Source organism: Ornithorhynchus anatinus, chromosome 11, assembly GCF_004115215.2.
Source record: "Ornithorhynchus anatinus isolate Pmale09 chromosome 11, mOrnAna1.pri.v4, whole genome shotgun sequence".
Lineage (NCBI taxonomy): Eukaryota > Metazoa > Chordata > Mammalia > Monotremata > Ornithorhynchidae > Ornithorhynchus > Ornithorhynchus anatinus.
Genome location: NC_041738.1, coordinates 40,029,636 through 40,055,317, shown reverse-complemented (window position 1 = coordinate 40,055,317; position 25,682 = coordinate 40,029,636). Strand labels below are relative to the sequence as shown.

General features: G+C 45.3%; 1 protein-coding gene and 1 long non-coding RNA gene across 3 annotated transcripts in view; one reads left to right on the top strand and one right to left on the bottom strand.

Annotated features, from left to right (window-relative positions):
- Window positions 1-5,052: 5,052 nt before the first annotated feature.
- On the bottom strand, window positions 5,053-9,444 carry LOC114815180. The gene is made up of 3 exons (XR_005660564.1): window positions 9,402-9,444; window positions 6,477-6,579; window positions 5,053-5,092 (listed from the first exon to the last, which is right to left on the bottom strand). It is a non-coding gene; the product is annotated as an uncharacterized LOC114815180 (long non-coding RNA).
- A 669-nt stretch (window positions 9,445-10,113) lies between these two features.
- Window positions 10,114-25,682, top strand: part of NFAT5 (nuclear factor of activated T cells 5) — a 108,556-nt gene continuing 92,987 nt past the window's right edge. For both annotated transcript variants that reach the window (XR_003762907.1, XM_029075717.1), the window contains exon 1: window positions 10,114-10,208. Coding sequence is in view for 1 of the 2 variants with exons in the window: in XM_029075717.1 (XP_028931550.1) it covers window positions 10,136-10,208 (73 nt within the window). In the remaining variant the exon portion in view is untranslated. The remainder of the gene's footprint in view (window positions 10,209-25,682) is intronic.

Below are 25,682 nucleotides of genomic sequence, written 5' to 3'. Positions count from 1 at the left end.
TTTAGTACTTTTTTTAGTTTAATTGGCCTGTATATTTGTATCATCTATATTATATCTATTCTATTTTACTCCCCCAAGTACAGTGTTCTGCATACAATAAGTCCTGTAAGTGCAGACTGTAACTACCACTCATTGATACGTTATGTGTATATAAAGAGAATTGCACTTCTTGTTTTACATGATATTACTCAGGATGAATGACTGTTTTTTGTGGATGAGTCTTTAGTGAAAGGTACTAGTAGCCTATGAGTATGCGAGTAAGTCTGTGTGTGTGTTTGTCTATGTGTGTGAATACAAATTTCCCCTTGTGTTTTCAACTGGAGAGATCCTTTGTAGCATCTCCCTTTTCTTAGAGAAAACTCTCCCGTTCCTCCTTAATGGTAAGAAATAAATTCAGTTGATTTCCTTTTTTGACTGGGTTATTATTGTTCCGGGTTGCAGAAAGAATGAATTCTTGACAAATGTCTCTTAGGTGACCCATTTTTAGGGTTATTAGTTTCTTAGTTAAATATTTAGCTCGTTAAATGTCTGGAATCCCAAAGACAACCAGTGGTAGAACTTAATGTTCTGGACATGCCAAATCCCAGTTCTAGTATCTCGATTTCCCTGGAGTACCCTTTCCTTTTCCTATGCTGTGTCCCATCTGCGTATTTATATTTTAAGTTCATTAGGCAGGAACTACGTCTCCTTCTACATTTGAGATTATACTTGAGGCAATGATAGAACTTAATAGCACTCATTAACAGAGTGCTTCAAGAGCAAAATAACTTGTGGTTTGGGAAGCCATAATAGTTCATCCAATAACTTTTCTATATCCCTTCAATTCTGAGGGTCAGTAGTAGATGACCAATTCAATCTCTCTGGTTTTGCATCCTTAACTTTAAATATTTAGTCACTAATCCTCAGCAAAGCTACAGGGACACTTTGTATTTCTTTGACTATTCATTGACAAAGTCCAAGGGATGTCCAGGCATTCCTCTGAGATGTCTGAATCAACATATAATGATGTGATGTGTCACAATGTAAACATTTCAATAGCAGGACTTTGTCCTACCTATTTTGGGTCTCTCTAAACCTTCTTTTGGCCGCTGAATGGGAAGCAGAGGTTAGGGGATGATAATATTCCCAGGACTCTCTTTGGCCGCCCCCTTCACACGAGCTTTTTAGTAGGTGCTCAATAAATACTTTATGGATGACTGACTGATCAGGGCATTTATCCTATCCCGCCTTGTTTACTCCATCATCCTCCTTGCTGACCTTTCTGCCTCCTGTCTTCCCTCACTCCAGCCCATACTTCATCTTGCTGACTGGATCATTTTTCTAAAGAAACGTTTACTCCACATCTCCCCGCTCCTCAAGAACTTCCAATGGTTGCCCATCCACCTCTGCATTAAATAGAAACTCCCTCCCAATCATTGGCTTTAAACCAAACAGCTCACCCCCTCCCATCTCACCTCACTGATTTCTTACTGTAACCCAGCCCACACGCTTTGCTCCTTGAATGCCAATCTACTCGGTGCTCCTCAATCTTGTCTCTCACCACTGACCCCTTGCTCACATCCTCCCTCTGGCCTGGAACTCCCTTCCCCTTCACATATGGCAGACCACCACTCTGCCCAACCCTTCAGCCTCATTAAAATTACATCTCCTGCAAGAGGCCTTTCCTGACTGAGCCCTCATTTCCCCTATTTCTGCATCGCCTTCACGCTTAGATTTGTATCCTTCAAGCGCCTGTTATTCCCGCCAAGCTCAGCCCCACAGCACTTGGGTACATGTCTGTAAGTTATCTTCTACTGTCTGTTTCCTCCTCTAGATTGTAAGCTCTCTGCGGGTGGGGAATGTGCTTGCAAACTCTTTCGCATTGTACTCTCCCAAGCACCTAGTTCACTGCTCTACCCACAGTAAATATTGATTGCTTGACAGACTGATATCCCTAACCATGAGTATAGGTGTCAAGGAGAAAAATGATCACATTGTTCCTTCAAGCATCTTTTGGTACCAAAGTAGGAGACAGAATATTGGACTGGGTGGAATATAGGCCAGACCCAGAAATGACATTTCTTATGTTTTTGAGGTCCTCTAGGTGCTTGTTGACTCACCTCACGTACTGGTTTGCCATCACTCTAAACCTCGATCTGCTCACCTAGTTTCTTTAAAGCTTTAAAGAACATATATTAGCTAGTTCCTGAACTGCAGAAGTATGACGTCTGGCATCAGAGAGTTGCCAGATTCACCTGTTATAAGATGGAGGCACTTGGAGAAAAGTCAATTTTCAACTTCTGGAATGTATTTAATATAGTGAGGAACAGACTTTGTCATTCTATCGTTCCCAAGTGCCTAGACGAGTGCATCACATTAAGAGGGTGCTGAATAAATACTATTATTACTACTCTTAGTGTCTTATGCCGCCAAGTCGTCTCCGACCCATAGCGACGCCAAGGACGCATCTCTTCCAGAAGCCCCCACCTTCATCTGCGATCGTTTTTGTAGTATATTCATTCAATAGTATTTATTGAGCACTTACTATGTGCAGAGTACTGTACTAAGCGCTTGGAATGGACAATTCGGCAACAGATAGAGACAATCCCTGCCCAACGATGGGCTCACAGTCTAACTGGGGGAGACAGACAAAAACAAGACAATATAATCACGAGAATCCTTTTCTTCCCCCCTCCCCCACAAGGTGGGAAGGAGAAGTAATCATGCAACATGGACCCCAGCTCTGCCACTTGCCAGCTGTGTGACTTTGGGCAAATCACTTAACTTCTCGGTGCCTCAGTTCCCTCATCTGTAAAATGGGGATTAAGACTGTGAGCCCCACGTGGGACAACCTGATTCCCCTGTGTCTACCCCAGCGCTTAGAACAGTGCTCGGCACATAGTAAGCGCTTAACAAATACCAACATTATTATTATTATTATTAAGGGAGACACTGTCCTCCAAAATTCACAGCATATGCAAACAGAGTCTCTGCCCTCAATTCTCTCCCATGCTGCTGCTTCCCAGCACAGGCGAGTCCAAGCTGGGAATGGAATGGAGAGGCCTCTGCTTGACTCTCCCTTCCACAGTCGAGACTGGCAGAGAACTGGAAACTCTCCAGGTGCGACCTTGAAAGGGGTCTAACTACTACCACTAAATGTATTCGTAATCGTAACCTAAAAAATCTATCCGTTCATGAAAAGAATTGCTAATATACTTACACAGGAAAACTTAAATACAGACATTATTGAATCCTTGGTTAAAATTTTAATACAAACATTGTCATTAATCTATCCTTTCTGATCACTATCGATTCCATTAGAACTTAGATGGAGCAAGCTGGGTTGGGTAAAATTCAGCATTCCTTTACCTTTGTGGCAGTTTTCCTTCTAGATTTTATATGTGCTTCACAGTCTATGACATACATCCAACTAAAATTGCTTTTTTGTTTCCAAGGGTCTGTGCAAACCAAGAGAGCAGACGGATTCTGGAGACTTTGTAACTAGAATTTTACATTCTATAAGCCTTCCAGTATTTTAGCTGCTAATTGTTGACTGAACTGGCTATTAGAGCAGGTGTTTTTCGGTACTTCTACCTAAGGCCTCTTGATCCATTGGATAAATTAAGCCATTGACCCAGGACTCATTGCCCTCTGATAGGTTGGGCAGTCATCCAGTTTTACATTGGACAGTTGGGTTTTCAACTCGTCCATCCCTGTAAGATTTGACTCCATCATTGGGTGCTTGTATAACTGGTAATTTTATTTTCAGCTCCCACCCCACTCCCCTGCATCCCCTCCTGCTACCGAGTTCCATGGCTCTAAAGTGACATCTGTGTTCATCCAGACCTGGGAAGGAACACAACGGCTCTAGGGCATCGGGAAGGTCAGGGGTTCCCGCAGAAAAAGGTTCCGGGTCTGGGTGAGCCCTGAAAAATGGCATGGGTGACTTCATCATGTTTCGCAGGTTCTCACTCACTGACTGGCATTTCTGAGCATCATCAGAAGTCACCGTATCTCAGGGACAACTGTGGCTAGCAGGGTGTGCCCTGCAGCTAGCCTAATATCATCGCTCTTTCCCTATGCTGACATCTACCATGTTTAATTTGGGGCTAACACTAGCCATGGCAGTTCTAGACAGGGAAAGGGGATGTGTGTGTGTATCTTCTGAGCAAGAGGAAGAAGAGGTGAACTTCAGCTTGGGGGTGCTATGGGGTCCACTGCCCACAGCTCACAGGAACCTTAATTTTGGCCTTGCTTCTTCAGAATTTACATTGTAGCTAAGAATGTGCTTCAGAGCACGCAGGGCTGGGTTGACAATGTGACAACTGAGGTGCAGTCAGGGCTGGCTTCAGACATCTGGCCACCCTGAGGTGGGAAAAAATTTTCCTCCTCCTCCCATTCCGCATGACATCATTACGTGGCGCTGAGGGCGTTAGACCGGATACACAGCGTAGCGTGATGGCACTGCACGGGAACCCACAGACACCAGATGCAAGCTGGGTGAATCCCCAGCTCCACTTTGTGCTCCGGGGCCATCACATTCCCTCCTCAGGACACCGTCTACCCAGATTCCGATTCCGGTTGAAGAAGGGGGACACAGAGGCCTCATTTGCTTCTCATCGGAAGTCGACCCCTTCAGTTCTCAGCCTGATGCTTTTGTTGGCTTACTGTTTCCCTGGCTGTGGCCGCCACCAACTCTGCATACGCCTTGGCCTCCTGGGTACCCCTAGCCTGCTCTCCTTTCCCCGGGACCCAGAGCTGAATGCAGTGAGGCAGAGAGCAATCTGACCTGATGTGTTCTCGAGACCAATTTGACTTTGGACACGACCCTTGATTTGGGAACCTCCCCAAAGGAGTCTGTGATAGTTTGGAGCCATCAAAGAGAGGTCCAGCCCAGTTTGGAGTACCCTAATTTGGAAGACCGACCGGGTTGGTTCATGCATCTTACCTGTACATCCTGTAGAGAAGCTTCCTGTAGAGAAGCAGTGTGGCTCAGTGGAAAGAGCGCGGGCTTGGGAGTCAGAAGTCATGGGTTCAAATCCCCACTCAGCCGCTTGTCAGCTGTGTGACTTTGGGCAAGTCATTTAACTTCTCTGTGCCTCAGTGACCTCATCTGAAAAGTGGGGATTAAGACTGTGAGTCCCACATGGGTCAACCTGATCACCCTGTACCCTCCCCAGCGCTTAGAACAGTGCTTTGCACATAGTATGTGCTTAACAAATGCCATCATTATATTATCCTAAACCTTCAACTGCACTAATAGCCCAAGATGATTCCAGTCTGAAATGGAACACCACTCTATCCCAGAGCAACCTTAACCGATACGGTGGAAGGAGGGAGAACCTGGAACTGAATGGTTTTCCTGGGGTCGCTGGCTCTGGAAATGCCCTAGGTGAGGTCAGACTCAATCAATCCTATTTACTGAGCACTTACTGTGTGCGGAGCACTGTACTCAGCTTTTGGGAGAATCTTGGGAGAGTACAGTGTAACAGAGTTAGTAGACACGTTTCTTGCCCGCAATGAGCTTAGAGACTAGCGGTCCTGTGGACCCTCGTCACTGGAATGTTAGGAGGCCTGGTTTGATTCAAGCTCATCCCGAACCCATTAATTTGCCCGGAACTCGAACCGGGCCCAGCCTCGGGTACAGTCATTTGACTTGCACCATTTGACTTCCCGTGACGCTTCTGGTAGGTTGAGAGCAGTGTCCCTGGAGCACAGTATAAACTTATCCCAGCTCTGCCAGTCAATACAGAAGCAGCCATTCTTTGTTTCTCGATCTACAAAGATTTTGTACACTTTAATCTAGATTCTTGTGAATTTTAGTCAAGCTGCTGGGAAATGTAGTCTGAGATTTAGCAGCTACTCAACCAGTGGTATTACTGTATTCGAAGATAAAGGAAAGCGCTAGAGAATGCATATATTACAGTTAGGGAAAAAATATCCTATTGTAATATAGATAATCCAGAGTCTATCCCAATTTGGTGAACTAATTCACATTTCACATCGCAATAAGAAGTCTTGCAGAAGGGGGACTTTTTATTTATAACCACGGCAGACAATCCAGAGTTCCCATTTATTGCACATCTTCTCAGATTTCTAAAGAAAAAGGGTACTAGCTGAAGCACAATCATAACCCCAGCCACAGAGTGTGATTTATTTGGAAACGGAGGTAGCGTAGAGTTCACACGATCTACAACGTACTATATTGCTAGCTTTGGTGACCTGGCATATTTTCCAGGCTCAATCTTGTTTTATGACAAGAGCAAAGGTATTGCTATAACTCGGTGATTTTATTTGTGTTTTCAGTCCCAGGCTCTTCGGAGGACAGAGGTTAAACTGAGTCTTCCTAAAGCTGTGCCATACGAAAAATGAATAATATTCAACATCTCTTTTAAACTGGATTCATGGAAATACTGGGAGAAGTGTAAATATTTAAAAACAACCTCCAGTCAAGTATTACTCAGAGTAACACCTGCAAGTCAGAAAAAAATACTTACGCTGACTTATTCAAAGCTATAAGCTGGCTTTTGAATTTACGAATGGTCCTTCTTCGATCGCAACTGATCCCGATTAGGTTTTCCTTATGCCTTTATACCCTGACTGTTAAAGACAGAAATGCTGATCAGATTTGAAAAATAAAAACCAAAAAAAGCTCATTTTGCCCAATATTACTTGGTCTGAATCCCTCTCACCGAACTGTGTGTGGCTCTGGTAGTTATGAAGGAACTTCCCTTGGGACTTGTTACTACAGTGTTGTACCGATCTGCTGGTAGCAACGGTGATTTGAGGGTTGTTTCCTGTTCTGCTTTGCCACCTGTCTGGATGGCTCTGAAACCCTACCCTCCTTTGACAGGAAGTAGGACATTCACGGGACTGCCTAATCATTACAAGAGACACTGCAAATATAATGGGCTAGCCCGATTCAGACCTGCGGTCCAAAGGATATCGATCACAGAGTTTGCCAGTACGCCGACTGGGTACTTGAGAGAGAGGGTCTGGGCTCGTTCTCCACAGCTGCCAATTTAAATCATGGAAAAAGGACACAATTGGACCAAAAAAACCTTCCCCCCAACCTAAAATTTTTTTATTCTTTTTCACCTATCAAGTCCCAGCTAAGGTTGCTTCTTCTGCAAAGACAGAGTCTCGCCACCCTTCTGCCCAAAAGGTGTTGTACACACAGTATAAATTCCACATTAAAATTGAGGCTAGCCTGATGATCTTGCCTTGAACGGGGCTTTCTCTGCTCACCTGCCCTGTCTGAGGCGGATCCCCACTGGCCCTTCCTCTCCTCTTCCCCTCAGGAGCCAGTTTTCCCCAGGATCCTTTGCTGATCCTGCCTTAAACAGGGCCTTCTCTGCTCAGCTGCCCTGGCCAAGGTGGACCCTCACTGGCTCTTCCTCTCCTTTCCCCCACCTCTCTTCCCCTCAGGAACCAGTTTTTCCCCAGGATCCTTGAACAGGACCTTCTCTGCACACCTGCCCTGGCCAAGGTGGCCCCTCACTGGCTCTTCCTCTCATCTCCCCCACCTCTCTTCCCCTCAGGAGCTAGTTTTTCCCCAGTATCCTTGAACAGGGCCTTCTCTGCTCACCTGCCTTGGCCAAGGTGGCCCCTCACTAGCTCTTCCTCTTCTCTTCCCCAGGATCCTTTGCTGATCCTGCCTTGAACAGGGCCTTCTCTGCTCACCTGTCCTATCCAAGGCGGCCCTTCACTGGCTCTTCCTCTCTCCCCTGGCCCTCTTCCCGTCAGAAGCCAGTTTTCCCCAGGACTCTTTGCTGATCCTGCCTCGAACGGGGCCTTCTCTGCTCACCTGCCCTGGCCAAGGCGGCCCCTCACTGGCCCTTCCTCTCCTCTTCCCCTCAGTAGCCAGTTTTTCCCCAGGATCCTTTGCCGATCCTGCCTTGAACAGGGCCTTCTCTGCTCACCTGCCCTGTTCAAGGCAGACCCTCATTTGCTCTTCTTCTCCTCTTCCCCTCAGGTGCCAGTTTTCCCCAGGATCCTTTGCTGATCCAGCCTTGAAGGGGGCCTTCTCTGCTCACCTGCCCTATCCAAGGTGGCCCTTCACCGGCTCTCCCTCTCCTCTCCCCCACCCCTCTTCCCCTCAGTAGCCAGTTTTTCCCCAGGACCCTTTGCTGATCCTGCCTTGAACAGGGCCTTCTCTGCTCACCTGCCCTATCCAAGGTGGCCCCTCACTGGCTCTACCTCTCCCCTGCCCCTTTGCTTGTCCTGCCTTGAACAGGGCCTTCTCTGTTCACCTGCCCTATCTGAGGTGGCTCTTTCGCTGGCTCTCCCTCTCCTCTCCCCGGGCCCTCTTCCCCTCAGGAGCCAGTTTTTCCCCAGGATCCTTTGCCGATCCTGCCTTGAACGAGGCCTTCTCTGCTCACCTGCCCTGGCCAAGGCGGCTCCTCACTGGCCCTTCCTCTCCTCTTCCCCTCGGTAGCCAGTTTTTCCCCAGGATCTTTTGCCGATCCTGCCTTGAACAGGGTCTTCTCTGCTCACCTGCCCTGTTCAAGGCAGACCCTTATTTGCTCTTCCTCCCCGCTTCCCCTCGGGAGCCAGTTTTCCCCAGGATCCTTTGTTGATCCAGCCTTGAACAGGGCCTTCTCTGCCCACCTGCCCTATCCAAGGTGGCCCTTCACTGGCTCTTCCTCTCTCCCCCAGCCCTCTTCCCCTCAAGTTTTCCCCAGGATCCTTTGTTGATCCTGCCTTGAACAGGGCCTTCTCTGCTCACCTGCCCTGGCCAAGGCGGTTCTTCACCGGCCCTTCCTCTCTTCCCCTCAGGAGCCAGTTTTCCCCAGAATCCTCTGCTGGTCCCTCCTTGAACAAGGGTCTTCTCCGCTCACCTGCCCTCTCCGAGGCGGCCCCTCCCCGGCTCTCATTCATTCAATAGTATTTATGGAGCACTTCCTCTGTGCAGAGCACTGTACTAAGCGCTCGGAATGGACAATTCGGCAACAGATCCCTCTCCTCCACCCCTCAGGAGCCAGTTTTCCCCCAGAAACCTCTGCTGGTCCCGCCTCGAACAAGGGCCTTCTCTGCTCACCCGCCCTCTCCGGCCCTCATTCACTCAGTAGTATTTACGGAGCGCTTCCTCTGTGCAGAGCCCTGTACTAAGCGCTCGGAATGGACAATTTGGCAACAGATCCCTCTCCTCCACCCCTCGGGAGCCAGTTTTCCCCAGAATCCTCTGCTGGTCCTGCCTCGAACAAGGGCCTTCTCTGCTCACCTGCCCTCTCCGAGGCAGCTGCTCCCCGGCTCTCATTCATTCAATAGTATTTATGCAGCGCTTCCTCTGTGCAGAGCACTGTACTAAGCGCTCGGAATGGACAATTCGGCAACAGATCCCTCTCCTCCACCCCTCAGGGGCCAGTTTTCTCCAGAATCCTCTGCTGGTCCCGCCTCGAACGAGGGCCTTCTCCGCTCACCTGCCCTCTCCGGCCCTCATTCACTCAGTAGTATTTACGGAGCGCTTCCCCTGTGCAGAGCCCTGTACTAAAAGCGCTCGGCATGGACAATTCGGCCACAGCTCCCTCTCCCCCACCCCTCCGGGGGCCAGTTTGCCCGGTGGGGGCGGTCCTCTTCCTCTGGGCGCCGTGGCCTCCCCTCCTCCTTCGGGAAAGCCCTCCTCAGCCTCCAACGGAGGCTGTTATCCGCGCGAAGAAACAGCTCTGCCTCGTGCGGGGGCCCTGGTGGCGGGCCAACCTCCTCCCCCCTCGCCCCCCCATTGAGAAGAGGAGCAGGAAAGGCGGCCGGGTGGGTGCCCTTCCAGCCAGCGGCCGCCCCGCCCTCCGCCCCTCGGCTCTTCTCCCGTCCGTCCCTCCGCCCTCCGGAGGGCGCATGCGCAGCGCCGAGGGAGGCGCGCGGGCGGGGGGCGGCGCCGGGATTCCTGTCAGCGGCGGCGGCCGGTCAGTTTTCGCTGAGGAGAAACCTCCCCCCCTCTCCCCCCCCCCCCCCAGGACCAGCCGCTCTCCTCTCCGTCCGTCCCCCCCGCCCCCGGTCTCGTCCGTCGCTCCCGCGGTCCTGCAGCCGGCGGGGGTCCCCCCCCCCCCCTCCGCCCCTCCGCCCGCCGGCCCGGAGAGGAGGTGCCGTCGCCCCCGCTCTCCGTCCCCCTCCCCCCTCCCCCCCCCCACCCGCCGCCCTCGGGCCGGGTCGAGCTGCGATGCCCTCGGACTTCATCTCCTTGCTCAGCGCCGACCTCGACCTGGAGTCGCCCAAGTCCCTGTACTCGCGAGGTAAATGGGGGTGGTGGGATGGGGCGGGGGGGGGGGCAGATCTGCGGCGGGGCCGGGTGGCACCGCCGAGGGGGCCGGCCCCTCCCCCTCCGGACGCGCAAGTGCCTCCATTCCGCCCTCCTTTCGGTCTCTGCGGCATTTAATTGTCGGAAGCGTCTCCCCCCACCCCGACCCTTCTTCCTCTCCCCCCCTCCAAGATGGGGGACCCCCCCCCCGCCACCCCCCCGATAATGTTTTCCGTCCCCTTCATCCCTCCGGCCGCCCCGGGCCTAGTCCGGTCCTTTCGGCCGGGGCTCCCCCCCTTTCCCCTCCCTCCCCCGTCCCTTCCCAGCGCTCAGTGCAGTGCTCCGCACCCAGGAAACGCTCCCCAAACACCCTCGAATGAATGATAATAATCAGAATGTTGGTACTGGTTAAGCGCTGACTCTGTGCAGAGCGCTCTTCTACTAATAATCGTAATGTTAATAAGGTTGGTATTTGTTAAGCGCTGACTCTGTGCAGAGCACTGTTCTAAGCGCTGGGGGAGATTCAGGGGAATCAGCTTGTCCCACGTGAGGCTCACAGTTAATCCCCATTTTTATTTGTTAAGCGCTGACTATGTGCAGAGCACTCATCTAATAATAATCATAATGTTAATAATGTTGGTATTTGTTAAGCGCTGACTCTGTGCAGAGCACTGTTCTAAGCGCTGGGGGAGATACAGGGGAATCAGGTTGTCCCACGTGAGGCTCACAATTAATCCCCGTTTTTATTTGTTAAGCGCTGACTATGTGCAGAGCACTGTTCTAATAATCATAATGTTGGTATTTAGGCGCTGACTCTGTGCAGAGCACTGTTCTAATAAGCATAATGTTAGTATTTGTTAAGCGCTGACTATGTGCAGAGCACTGTTCTAATAATCATAATGTTAGTATTTGTTAAGCGCTGACTATGTGCAGAGCACTGTTCTAATAATGGGGTTAGTATTTGTTAAGCGCTATGTGCAAAGCACTGTTCTAATAATAATAATGTTAGTATTTGTTAAGCGCTGACTATGTGCAAAGCACTGTTCTAATAATCATAATGTTGCTATTTGTTAAGCGCTATGTGCGGAGCACTGTCCTAATAATAATAATCATAATGTTGGTATTCGTTAAGCGCTATGTGCAGAGCACTGTTCTAATAATCATAATGTTGGTATTTGTTAAGCGCTGACTGTGTGCAGAGCACTGTTCTAATAATCATAATAATAATGTTGGTATTTGTTAAGCCCTATGTGCAGAGCACTGTTCTAATAATAATCATAATGTTGGTATTTGTTAAGTGCTATGTGCAGAGCACTGTTCTAATAATAATCATAATGTTGGTATTTGTTAAGCGCTGACTATGTGCAGAGCACTGTTTTAATAATCATAATGTTGGTATTTGTTAAGCGCTGACTGTGTGCAGAGCACTATTCTGAGCGCTGGGGGAGATCCCGGGAATCAGGTTGGCCCACGGAGGCTCACAGTCTTCATCCCCGTTTTACAGATGAGGGAATTGAGGCCCAGAGAAGTGAAGTGACTTGCCCACCATCACCCAGCTGACAAGGGGCAGAGACAGGATTCGAACCCGTGACCTCTGACTCAGAAACCCGGGCTCTTTTGAGGATGAGGGTCAATCCCAGAGGAGGCCTTCATTTCCTTCGCTTTTGCACTTTGAGGAGCAGCCTCCGGGCCCAGATTAAATAATTCATTAGAGAAGCATCGGGGCTCAGTGGAAAGAGCCCGGGCTGGGGAGTCGGAGGTCAGGGGTTCGAATCCTCACTCCGCCACTTGTCAGCTGGGTGACGGTGGGTAAGTCTCTTCACTTCTCTGTGCCTCAGTTCGCTCATCTGCCAAATGGCGATCAACTGTGAGCCTCTCTTGGGCCAACCTGATTCCCCTGTATCTACCCAAATACCAACATTATTATCACTTAACTTCTCTGTGCCTGTTACCTCATCTGCAAAATGGGAATTAAGACTGTGAGCCCCATGTGGGACAACCTGATCGCCTTGTATCCCCCCAGCACTTAGAACAGTGCTCTGCACATAGTAAGTGCTTAACAAATGCCAACTTTATTATTAGTAGTAGTATTAATCCTCTCTGACTCCCATCGAGTCGCCTCTCTGGGCGGATTTAATCCTCCTGTCTTTTCTCTGGGGGACCAGCGCAGGCACAGACTCGCTAGAGAATCCAAGGGCTTATTTTTTTTGGAGGGGGGGGAGCATTTAAGGGCTGCCAGAAGGGAGTGGGGCATCAGGTAGAGATGCCCACACCAACTCTTTTGACCAAGGCCCGTAGGGGATTCCCAGCAATTTAAGTAGCAGCCCTTGAGCCGATCTCGGCCGAGGTTGAATTCCTATACTGGACACCGCAAGAATGTGTCAGAACAGGTTCCCTGGAGAAAGGGGCACCACACTAAAGTCATTCCACTATAATATTAACCACCTCTTAAACCACCGGGGGGAGGGAGGGGGGAGCGAAAGGAGGGGAGGAGCCAGGAGAAGATGGACAGCTTGGATTCGGAACATTAAACAGAAAAAATCCTCTTATGATATAGATACTCTCTTTAGGGATCCGGTTGTGTTTGAATCTTATATCCCCTACGGTACAGAGTGTTTGACCAACTGTCTGACATGTCTTAAAGTTGGCCAGGTGCTTCTGCCTACTACAGCATGCTTAATGACCCCCCCCCCAAAACCCCCACAAACAAAAAGAGAAGGAATTGAAAGCCAGTCTTCATTAACAGGATTGGGTTTGAAATACTGAAATGGAAGTTGTTCAGCTAGATCCAGGTGAGCTTATTGGGTTTGTAGAGGCCCTAGAATTTAGGTATGGGGATCCTAAGTGACCGTTGGATTTACTACCCGACACAGTAACTGGCTCTTGTCCGTTGCTGGGGTGACTCGAGTTGGTTGCTGCCTATAGGTTGGTTTTCAGGGTCACGGTGCTTCGTATCTTTACAGTAGTTTGGAAATACAGTAGTTTGTGGATCCAAAATACACCTAGTAAATGAAGAGTAAAATCTGTTAGTGATAAAATTGAGTTAATTCTATTCTTCAGGACTTTTAGAATGAACATTTCAGAGTGCTGATTAACAGCATAATTTGCTTTTAATGAAGCCCATAATATTTCGAGAGAGAAAATTCAAAATTGATTTTAGTTGAGGCAATTTACCTGTTATATTTTGTGTTTTCCCATGTGCCGAGAAGCGTGCTTCAAAAACGATGCAGTTTTTGCCTCTGGAAGGTGATTGTAAATTGCATTTTGAAGAGTAGCGTCTCCTTGGCATTATGAGTTCTATTGTCATTTCATTTAGCGTCTAAAAGTACTTAACGCTTTTTGTGTTTTGAAGTCATGGCACTCCATGGCCTGCCAGAGAATTTGCATAAAGCTGGACTGTTGAAAAGTTAATAAAGTGCCATTTTAAATGATATGGTGTTGGTATGCAGTGCTTTTTCCCCTAGCTGCTCCATATAGTATAGAGATAGGCATTTGAAACTTTCCCAGTTTGCCCAGTGTATTTTTTTTTCTAAAGGACTTGATCTTTCACACAGAGCAACTCAATGGCTCAATGGACTTGATAGCTGGGCGTGATATCTGTGCAGTGCCAGTGGAATGTCATAATCACATTTATGAACTATCGGTAATTTCATTACTACCCAGACTCCCTTTAAATAACGTATTGTTTATCCCTCTACTCTTTGCTTTTCGGAGCATTTTGGGATCCAAAGCATAGGTCCTGTGGCTTGTAGTTATATATGCAGTGGAAGAATATTCAGCAGCATTTGTCTTGAATGATGGAGTAATATTGTGAGATACCAGCTGGAGTAGAGAAGCAGTGAGGCCTAGTGGCTAGAGCACGGGACTGGAAGTCAGAAGGACCTGGGTTATAATCCCTGCTCTGCCATTTCTCTGCTGTGACCTTGGGCAAGTCACTTAACTTTTCTGCGCTTGCTATCTTATCGGTAAAATGGGGATTAAGACTGGAGGCCCCATGTGGATGGGAACAGGTGCCCAACCCGATCATCTTGTGTCTGCCCAGCACCTAGTACAGTGCCTGGCACGTAGAAAGCACTGAACAAATGCCATAGAAAAATAACCCTATCAATTTTTATATAGCACCCAAAAGGGGATTTCAAGCAAGAAATGACAGCAGGGGGCATTTAGGTGATTCATTAGGATTATGCAGTTTGATATTGAGCATTTATACTGAATTTACTGAGGTCTTTACAGCAGTTTATTGGTTTTCACCAAAATTCTTTGAGGTTGCAAGCTTGTCTATTTTAAGGAATAAGGAGGGTAAAGACAACCTGGGAATGTACACTGTCATTATTGGTGGTAGAACTGAAATTTTGGCCTCTCCATCGTGAGACCCTTTTTTAAAACCACCGTGCGCAGTATTGGCATTTACCGGTGAAAAAATAAGATGCCCCTTTTTGGAAGAAAATACATTTAGTAACATTCATTTGTGAATGTAGAATTACCGAGTCATGTATTTTCTTGAACAAACCTTGGTTAAGTTTGGGTAAAAGTTCTGTTTGAAATAAGTTATTGGGTTCATAAAAAAAAAATCCTCATACTCATAGTAGGGATCAAAATGACTATTGTACCTGTTGCCTTTTTTAGTAAGAGCCCTGACTTACAGCATTATAACTTGAAATGTGATCATATGATTCCCTTTGGTAGTAACAAGTTTTAATAGATTGTTTCCCTGGGATAATGTAAAAATTCTCCAAATGTTAATGCCTCTGTTAAACTTTGTATTGGAAAGCATGTCTTAGACCTGTATTTGTATGAAAACCAGTTTCAAATCATTGTAGTTTTAAGTAAGTATTCCTCTTTTACTTGTTAATGTTAGTAGCTTTTAGATTTTTAAAAATTGCAGTAGAGTGGGATCCTCATGTTAGTCACTTTGTGATCAGGTGGTGAAGGAGTCAGTCTTCTGTCTGGGTGACTGCATCCATTTCCCCAGCAACAAACCAGTGTCATAACCTCAGAAATTACCATCACTGTTAAAGCAGGAGATTTGAAAACTCTCAGTATCCATTGTTAAATAGAGAGGAATACCGAGTCTAAATAGAGCTAAAATGACCTGTTCGTCATTGTGCTTGAACATCTCTGCTGTGATTTGGAGTGTTAAAAATAATAGTTTTTGGTCTAAAACCAAAGTTCCCAATTTATAATTTAGAGAAGAAAAATTTTCAAGTATTGATATTTCTTGACCTTTTTAAGAATTGGTAAGAATGCTAAAAGATTACCATGGCTTTCCTGTGGTCCTTTAAGGCGGTGTTATTAATCAATGAATCCTATTTTTTGAGTGTTGTCAGACACTTGGGTTGCTGCTAAAGTTGGCTCCATCTTTAACTTATTTTTCTTCTTTGTTAATTTTTAATAAATTCTTCCCAGATAACTGAGCGACTTAACCCTCATGATTTAGTTCCTGGAAGTTATCGCTTAACAACCCCTCAAGCAATATGTACCACTGTCTAAAAGGTGGTTTCCCATATAAGGTGATTCCGGACCAAGACGAAAACAATCCCATCTACACTGTTTTATTTCGTTTACCAATCTTTTGAAGTCAAATCCACCGAAATAAGAAATGTAACTTCGGAATCTCTATGTAATTTTTGTCCATTAGTATCTTTTTTCCAGGTAGCTAGCCAGTTAGCTGGAATCTCAGAATTACCTTGTATACTTGATCACTATCAATGGCAAAGCTGCTTTGTCCTTTCTGAGCTCAGTTTAATCTTTCCTAATTGGAGCATGATGGCTACCCATCTCCTTGCTACCTTCCTGTTATTAATTCCTCTCACCGAAATTATTTCATCTTGAATTTGCAGATCTACTTCTGTCATGTTCTGCTCTTGATTGGGTATCCACATTCTTAGTCTGGGGTGTGGTACTATTTCCTCGTAGATCTTAAACTTTCTTTAGCACCGTTCAGGGAGGTAGGCGTGGAGAATGCCCCATTAGCTGAGTGAGAGGTCATTAGGACCCACTATATTCCATATTGTCTTTTTCCTCCTGTGGTATCTTGATGTACAGGTGTCAGGACTATTAATTATCTTCATTTTAGACACCTGCATGAGCCAGGATCAGCCTGTGGATCTGGTTGGACTGGACTAAAACTGAATCCATTTGGGGTTGGACCAGATTTGGATTCCTTTCTCGTTCCTCCCCTCTTTTAGGGCTATTTCAGGCCGGGGAGAAGAGCAGTGCAGACAGGTGGTTGGGGTGCCGCTGCACATGCTTGGTGTTGGTATGTCTGCATGTGGATGTTCAAGTGGCATGCTGGAACTATAAGTACCAGCATTTCAGTGGGGCGAGAGTATAAGATTAAAAAAAAATATCGTGGTATGCGTTCAGCCTTACTGTGTGTCAGACGGTACTACGCACTAGGGTAGAAGAAAATCAGGTTGGACACAGTCCCTGCCCCTCACGGGACTCACAGCTAAAGTAGGAGGTAGAACATTTTACAGATAAGGCAAGTCAGGCTCAGAGAAGCTACGTGACTCACCTGGGGTCACACAGCAGGCCAGTGGAGGAGACGGAGTTTGAATCCAGGACCTCGGACTCCGAGACCTGTATTCTTTCCATCGGACCGTGCTGCTTCTCTAGCTGTGCATTTAAGTTCCCCTTCCCAGATGTGAAGCTGGGCTTCCTGTAGTCCAGCTCTGATCTGAGCCATGCCTTGTTGCTTCTGGGCCCAAGACTTAGCTTATTCTGGTCGGCGACACTGTAGTGGTGTGGAGTCTCCTGCCAGGAAAGATGGCAAAGCCTCAGTCCTGAAGTGTTAGGACCGAGAATATACACAAAGGAATTAATGATAATGCCAGTGGTTTGAGCAGTGCAAACATGGTATTTGTTAGGCGCTTACTATATGCCAGGCACTGTTCTCAGTGCTGAACGATTGAATGAAGTAGATACAAGCTAATCAGTATGGACCCATACCTTGTACTACACGGGGCTCACAGTCTTAATCCCTGTTTTACAGATGAGGTAACTGAGGCACAGAGAAGTTAAGTGCATTGCCCAAGGTCTCATAGCAGGACAGGTGGCGGAGCCGGGACTAGAACCCAGATCCTTCTGACTCCGAGGCCCGTGCTTTATCCACTAAACCACGCTGCTTCTCTCTTGCTCCTATTTCTAATGTTCCTCCTGGAACATGGAGTACAGTAAATGAGTAGGCAGACTGGGGTGCAGCTCATTGTAAGGGACACATAATTCTTTTATATATAACTTAATTTGCATCCAAAGTAACGCCACTTAGTGCGGAGGATGTTCCATAGTCCAGTAGACCATGCCAGGGTGGCCCTATCTTGACTGTGAGCCCATCATCAGGCAGGGATTGTCTCTGCTGCTAAATTGTACATTCCAAGCGCTTAGTACAGTGCTCTGCACATAGTAAGCGCTCAATAAATACTACTGAATGAATGAGTGGTAGCCACTTTGATCTTGAGTGCCAATATTAGCCAGTTATTTTCAGCATCCCTGCCAAGATTGTCTACCATGTGAGATTCCCAAAGTGATTCTTTGGTTAGCGTCCTTTGCTACTTATGTCATAGCTCTGGAAGACGTTGGATTTTCCATCCGACTGTTTTATCCCCCCTACTAGCAGTGGGGAGGTTACATTGGCAACTTTTGCCAGGAAAGAACTATGGTAGCTGAGGTTGGGTTAGGTCATGAATTTTCAGTCCATGCAGGACTGCCTTTATTTGATTCCCCCTATGAGTCAAGGATTGTAAGCTAACTTTACACAGACATTCAGCTTACTCAAAATGCACTCGGGGGGTTCCCCGACGCTCAAATTGCCAAAAAGCCACTTACTTACCTTCTGTTACTTGTTGAGTGTATTTAATTATTTGGCATGGTATCTGATTGCCTCTAGGCTTGACTTTTTTTGGTTTTGGCCTAGGGCATTTGTTAATAAGATGGTTATGTTGTTATTAATTACTGTACTTCATAATGAGATACATTAAGGGGTTTTACTGGAAGGACTTTGACACGTCATCAGTGACGGGCCGTTTTACTGTTGTTAGCGGTAGAGAACATAGGTATACATGAATAGTCCGCAATACAATTAAGTTATGTTCTTGGAAAATATGGTTGGAACATGAATGATTGCATCAAGGGTTTCATTTTCCCATGGATACGTTATAAATTAAGATCCATTCCAGAGCTGCCTGAAGAATAACGTGCAGTTTCCACATGCTGTATATTTTACTGATAAATATCACTAAAGCTATTCATTCTTTTTATCAAAGTAATTCAGAACATTGTATCCGTACTGTTAAATAAGTTAGGCATGCCGATATGATCATTTGCAGGAGGCTGCAGAATTAGAAGCTTTTTCTGATTATTTTCGTGGTGGTTTTTCAACTTCAGTGAAATTCATCTAATGTAGTATTTTTTTTTTAATGGCATCTGTTAAGCACTTATCATGTACTGAGTACTAAGCACTGGGGTATATACAAGCTAATCAGGTGGGAATGCAGTCCATGTTCCACCTGGGGCACAGAGTCTCCACTTTACAGATGAGCTAACTGGGGCACAGAGAAGTTAAGTGACTGGCCCAAAATCACACAGCGGATAAGGGGCAGAGCTGAGATTAGAACCCAGGTCCTTCTGATTCCCAGGCCTGTATTCTATCCACTAGGCCACGCCACTCACAAGTTGAAGAGCAGCTTGTTGTCATCTCTATGGATGAAATCAGAAATTCAAAAGTCTTGTTTCAGAAATCTGTCAGGGCCCTTCTCATAAATGAAACAACAGACTCTCAGTTTTCCCTTTCCAGGATCCATCTTTGTTTTCTTCAGATCCTCTTCCTTGTCTTTATCCTATTCTTGATGAGTTTTCCATTTCTACTCAGCTTTAGATGCTATCCCTGGTACTAAGATGGGAACAGGGATCCAGAGCCTGATCTGTTTCTAGTCTGACCAGGGAGGTACCACCCCTTTGGGATTCTAGAAAAATCCAGGTCCCCCCGGGGGGCTGATCTGGGCTGCAGCCTTGGGCGTTGACTTGGGGGGGACAGGGTTCCGGTAAGGATCAGCAGGTGAACAGCAACTGAAAGTAGGGAAGCAGATGCCTACTCCCCCCTAGGGATTTTCCAGGATTTGGGGGTAAGTTTTTAAGTCTTTAAATATTTACCGTACATTAATATTTTCTAGAAGATTCTATTTCAAATCTAGCAAAACCCTTTCTGAAATTCCAGTTTCCATATTGCCATCCATAGCTGTAGCTCTCATAAGTCTTTTTCTTTGGTGATTAAATTGGTTAGCTGTCAGCAAGCACTTCAAAGGATGGGTAAAGTGATACAAAATGCTTTAATAGGGGATATTCATCTGGTGAACAATTGGGGAGTGAATATATAATTTGGATGGTAATTATCTAGTTTTATTTTCTTTTCATTTGGGTAAAAGGGTTAAAATGAAAAGTATAGAAAATTTCAAAGTTTTCAGGTTTTATTTTTATGCTTTACATGTAACATCTGTATGGCAAGAATTTTGTTAGTAATATTGTTCTTTTCTGGTATTTGAAAATGAGACACATGACTAAATGAAAACTCAACATCTCAGCTAACTGTTTGCATTCAAAGCAGTATTAAGGTATTAGTGCTTTATATAGGGTTTTGGACTGCAATATCAGTCCAAAAGCCAACATCAAAATCTTCATTTTGAGGTATGGCTTAGGTATTGGCGCAAGAAGAATAATGGTGCACATGGGAACAAAAACATGGATGCACATGGGTGCCGGTTAGCCAAGGAAATTTGACTCTTTATGTAGCAAGGAAAGGGAAGGACCCTGTGGGGGGATGAGATGGGACACAAAACAAAGCACTTGGATATGTTTAAAAATGACCAAACTTTTCAGATATCATTTCAAAATGCCCCACTGGACCGTGAGCTCGTTGTGGGCAGACAACATGTTTACCAACTCTGGTATATTGTACTGTCCCAACTGCTTAGTTCAGTGCTCTGCACAAAGTAAATGCTCAATCAATATGATTGATTGTATTGGCAATGAAGATACTGAGAATTCATCACAGTTGTGCAGTTTTGACGTAAGGCAGCTGTGACAAAGTTAGATTCATAAATCATCACCCATTTTAGCAAGGAGAAGTTAAGAAAAACTTGGTAAAATTAAATAATTTGGGGAGGGAGTTTAAACTTAATTTTACAAAGTGATTTGAAAGAGAGAGGTAGGAGTGGAAATCAGGTAAAACCTTAAAAGGCCATATTCTGTAATCACTCTCTGATGCTTGGGAGCCCTTTCTAATTGAGGGCTGGTATCCAGGCACCTCCCTGGAATCCAATCAGGAACATTGACCAGGACCTGGGTATTCCCTCCTCTCTTACTGTAGCCCAGGATTCTGAGCATGAGGAAGGGTATTTTCAGCCCGGCTCCAGGTCCAAAAAAGAGGAGTTGTAAGTTAAAGGGTCACCTGGTTATGTTAAATGAATGTACATATGAGCATGTCTGGTTGTTTGTTTGTGATCAGCCTTATGTGAAGTTGCAGAAAAAGGAGGACTTTGTTTTCAAAGGAAAAGTAACTTGAGACAAAGAAGGGAGTAGAAAAATACTTGACCGTTTTACATAATATGGATTATCTGGTCGCCATGCTCTCGCCTCCACACCTCTCATTTCTGACCCGCCTCACCTTTTGCATAGCGACTTCCAAATTCACTTTTTTCCCATTTGCATCCAACTTTATATCTCCATTATTTTTAACACACCCCTTCTCTTTGCTCCTCTCCCTCTCCCTCTTAAACTTCCCATGCTCCTCTATCCTGTAATCCTTTTTTTTTCTCCTTACATCCAAGAGGCAAACAAGAAATAAAGAAAACCGGGGGCAAAAAAGCAAAGCAAGGGGATAAAAAAAGATTTTAGAAAGCAGTTTTGAATGGTCTTTTCTGTTCATGGTATACTGTACTGTGAAAAGTGGGGGCAAACTAGTGAAGACTTTTAATTGCTGTATAGATTTCGGTCCTCATTTGCAAGGTGAATAATTAAATATCACTAATAGTGATGATTCAGTGTAAATTGTACTCAGTCTGATTTCCCTGTGTAAGGTAGGAGACATAAATGTAGTAGAAAATAATTTTACAGCAGATAAATATTGGAGATAGAAATATATAGTCCTTTTTTTAGTCTGTAATATCAAAGGTTTACTGAAAACATCTTGATTTCTTGCTGGAATGTAAGATTTTCTTCAGGTCGAAAATACTCAAGTGTATGCCGTACTGTATGCCGAGCATAAACCATTTAACTACATTCCTGTGCACTCACATTAACATTAATGCACATTCTGGATTCACTGGAAATATCGGGCATTGCAGCACTGGGGCCCACCACCATTCACCAAAAAGCTGGTAGAATGGGCAAACATCCTGCTTTTGACTATAGTGGCTTCCTAAATTAAAGCTCTGGGGAGCTTGGGAGCTGTCTCAAATGGGTGGTAAAACATAATTTGCAATCTGGGTTGGAGGAAGGGGATTAACTGCCAAGGGACCTCAAGTGAAGCAAGACTCTGTTCTATCACCGGCATGGGTTCCTGTTATTTACCTCTTTAATTATGTATTTTGCCGACTGTAAGCTCTTTGTTGGGCAGGGCTCGTGTCTACCAGTTCTGTGAATTGTAGTGAAGTGTACCAGCCCTCAATTTCCCATGTGCTTAGTACAATGCTTTGCACATACGCACTTAATAAATATCATTGATTTTGTTCTCATTTGTGTCTATGATCCTTATAATAATAATAATAAAGTTACAGTCCTTGTGCGCAGGGACTGTAACTTTATTATTATTATTATTAGTGATATTTAAATGCTTAGACTGTGAGCATTTAGGGACTCTGGTCCGATGAACTTGTATCTACCCCAGCACTTAGAACAGTGACACACAGTAGGTGCTTAACAAATACCGTAAACCCAAACAAAAACCAGGTGGCAGAGCGGGGATTAGAACTCAGGTCCTCTGACTCACAGGCTCATACTCTTTCCTCTAGGGCACCTGCCTCTCGTGTCATGTGTCCCCAAGTACGTAGAAATGTACATTGCTTGGCACACGGTAAGAGCTGAGTAAATACTGTTGCTATTTCATTACTTACCAAAGAGGCCCACCATTCACCAGAAAGAGTTCCGCTACCAAAGAGTTCCTCCTGCTGCCTCGAATGGTGCCAGAGTGGCCGAAGTTGTGCCGTGGTGGGGAAACTGAGGTAGCAACTTCTTTTGTTCTTACGTGACAAGTAAAATCTCCATATTGTTACAGTCCGTTTCCTTGCCCCGGGTATTTCTGGGACGTGAGGTTCTAGAAAAGTAGTTTGCTTTCCGGACAGCGTTACTGAGATTATATGTCCCCGAAATAGAGCGGAGAACCCTGTTCTGAATTTATGAGCCCCACCCTGCCAAACTGAAAACACAGGTGATGTTTAGTAGTTGTCTGGACTTCCTGTTGCTATTTTCCTCTTGGTGTAATCTATTCCAGCGCATATAGTAAAAGCTGAACAAGTACCATTAAAGGCTGCCTGCTTGACTGCGTTATGGCCTAATGGAGTCCAGTGGACTCCAGCACTTGCCCGGTGCCGATTTGTACCACTTCCCAAGGGCCGGTGGTAGTGAGGCAGGCAGAGCAACTGATTGACCTTGGGTAAGTCACTTAACTTCTCTGTGCCTCGGCTACCTCAGCTGCAGAATGGGAATTAAGAGTGTGAGCCCCATGTGAGACGTGGACTGTGCCCAACCTAATTATCTTGCATCTACCCCAGCACTTGATACAGTGCCAGGCACGTGACCTTGGGCAAGTCACTTAACTTCTCTGTGCCTCAGTTACCTCATCTGTAAAATGGGGATTAACTGTGAGCCTCACGTGGGACAACCTGATGACCCTGTATCTACCCTAGCGCTGCTCTGCACGTAGTAAGCGCTTAACAAATACCAACATTAACAAATGCCATTAAGGAAACCAATCCATGGCAAATGGGGGAAAGGAGTTGTAGAAAAATTGTTGTATGTGCAGAGTCGCATTTGTGACATAATAATGTTGGTATTTGTTAAGCGCTTACTATGTGCAGAGCACTGTTCTAAGCGCTGGGGTAGACACAGGGGAATCAGGTTGTCCCACATGGGGCTCACAGTCTTAATCCCCATTTTACAGATGAGGGAACTGAGGCACAGAGAAGTTAAGTGACTTGCCCACAGTCACACAGCTGACAAGTGGCAGAGCTGGGATTCGAACTCATGAGCCCTGACTCCAAAGCCCGTGCTCTTTCCACTGCGCCACGCTGCTTCACCAAGAATATCAGTGAAAAGAAAGCTAAGGCCCAATAAATAATGAAAATATACAGCACTGATTAAACTTAAAATAATGGTGCTCCCGTTCTTAGTATAATTTAACCGGATTGGTCCGCAGTTCAGTGGCGTTGGCTTATTTTTAAGTCGGTGCTAAGGTTAATGAACTAATCCATCCGAAGTGATCAGTGAGTCCCGAACGTAAAATTTAAGGGAGGGGAAGTTGGATAAGATAGTAATGCTACCCTTCTAGTCAGATAAGTGCATTCTGATTTAAAAGTGGCTTGCAAGGTGTTTTCTGTATTTTTTATGATCGTTAGTAGTACTTTTTTTGGTTTTTTTTTAAAGGGAGGAGAGCACTGATTACTTTCCATCTTGGACCTCCATTAGTCTAATGCCTTCCCTGGCTCCTGGTCCTTTTGCCCGGCTCGTTGCCAAGCAAAATTGTGTGACTGTTGAGGATCCATGTGACTGTGTTTGGGAAGGGAAGACTGTATGTTTTTCTACCTCTATTTGTGGGAGTGTGCAGCGCCCCCTGCCATTTTTCTCCTTCCTCTTCCCTCATCCACGCTTGGAATTTTCAACCTAACTTTTAAGGAATACATGCCTTCAGTCTCACTTCAGATTCAAGAAGATCCAGCTACGTTAACTCTGAGGGATGACATCAAGATTTAGCTAGGCTCAAAATGAATCTGGCCCGTGCTACGAGAACTTCAGTCTCTAAATAGTATTAAAACTGGGTTGTTGTTTTTTTAATCTGTTAGGAATATAACTGGAATGTCTATCAGAGCTGCCTAAATACAAGGAAAGGTTAGTTCTGAAGTGAAACTCGGCTGCATGGTTCAGTGAAGATAATTACATAGGTAGTGCTGGCTTCATTCTGAGCACAACCATTGTACTAAAATCCTGACGGAAGATAATATATAAAACTGAGCAGTTGTATTTTGTGCAAAAATGAATCACACCTTCATGGCTTCAGCAGTAGGTAGGTAAAAGTGTTTTCAAGAAAATTAATAAAAAGATTTAAATGTTTTTTCCTAGTCACGCATCCGTAAAATCCTGCTTCTGAATTTTCATCCGCTATTATTATTTCTTATAATATTTTAAATAATCACATGGTACTGATTTTTAACACAGTATTTGATTTAAGAAGTGGGGCATGGGGTTTATTTTATAATATCCTTTTAAGATTGCTTTGTATAATAATTAAGGTATAGTACTTCATTCGATTGTATTTATTGAGTGCTTACTGTGTGCAGAGCACTGTACTAAGCACTTGGAAAGTACAAATCAGCAATAGAGGTATTCCGTGCCCCCATAGGGCATAATATTTAAGTGCTTAGTATGTGTCAAACACTGTTCTAAGCACCAGGATAGGTATAAACTAATCAGCTTGGACACAGTCCCTGCCCCACTTGGGGCTCACAGTCTAAGAAGGAGGGAGAACAGGTATTTAATTCCTGTATAGGTCACATATGTTTCTCTCATGCTAAATTAATGGCTTAGTTTTGGAGAGCAGCTTGGCAAAGTGGATAGAGCACGGGCCTGGGAGTCAGAAGGACATGAGTTCTAATCCCGGCCCTGCCACTTGTCTGCTGTGTGACCTTGGGTAAGTCACTTCTCTTCCTCTGTGCCTCAGTTCCCTCATCTGGAAAATGGGGATTGAGACTGAGAGTCCCACATGGGACAGGGACTGTGTCCAAACCTATTTGCCTGTATCCACCCCAGTGCTTAGTAGAGTGCCTGGCACATATTAAGTGCTTAACAAATGCCCTAGTTATCATTATTATTATTATTATTTTATAATTTAATCCCAAACAGAAAGGGGAAGGCATGAATCAGAAAATGATTGCTCCAAAGAAACTGACCTGCCTAATTCCTTTGTTTCAAGGAGTCTAAAAATATATTTTTAAAAATTGGGTTGCAGAAAAGTTGTAGATTTTTAGGGTACCTTTCATAGCTAACGAAATAATTTTAGTGTCTAACAATAAATACAAATAAAAAATTAACTGTACAGTGAATAAATAAAATGCAGTTAACTTGAATGAAAGAAGGCTTCTTGAGAAGCTGAAAATATTAGCAATAAAAATCCATATGGAAGGGTATTTCATCAAATTGAGGACAGATGTTGAAAAGTTAATTTTTAGAGGACTGCAAATGGTACAGATGGTAATCTAAAATC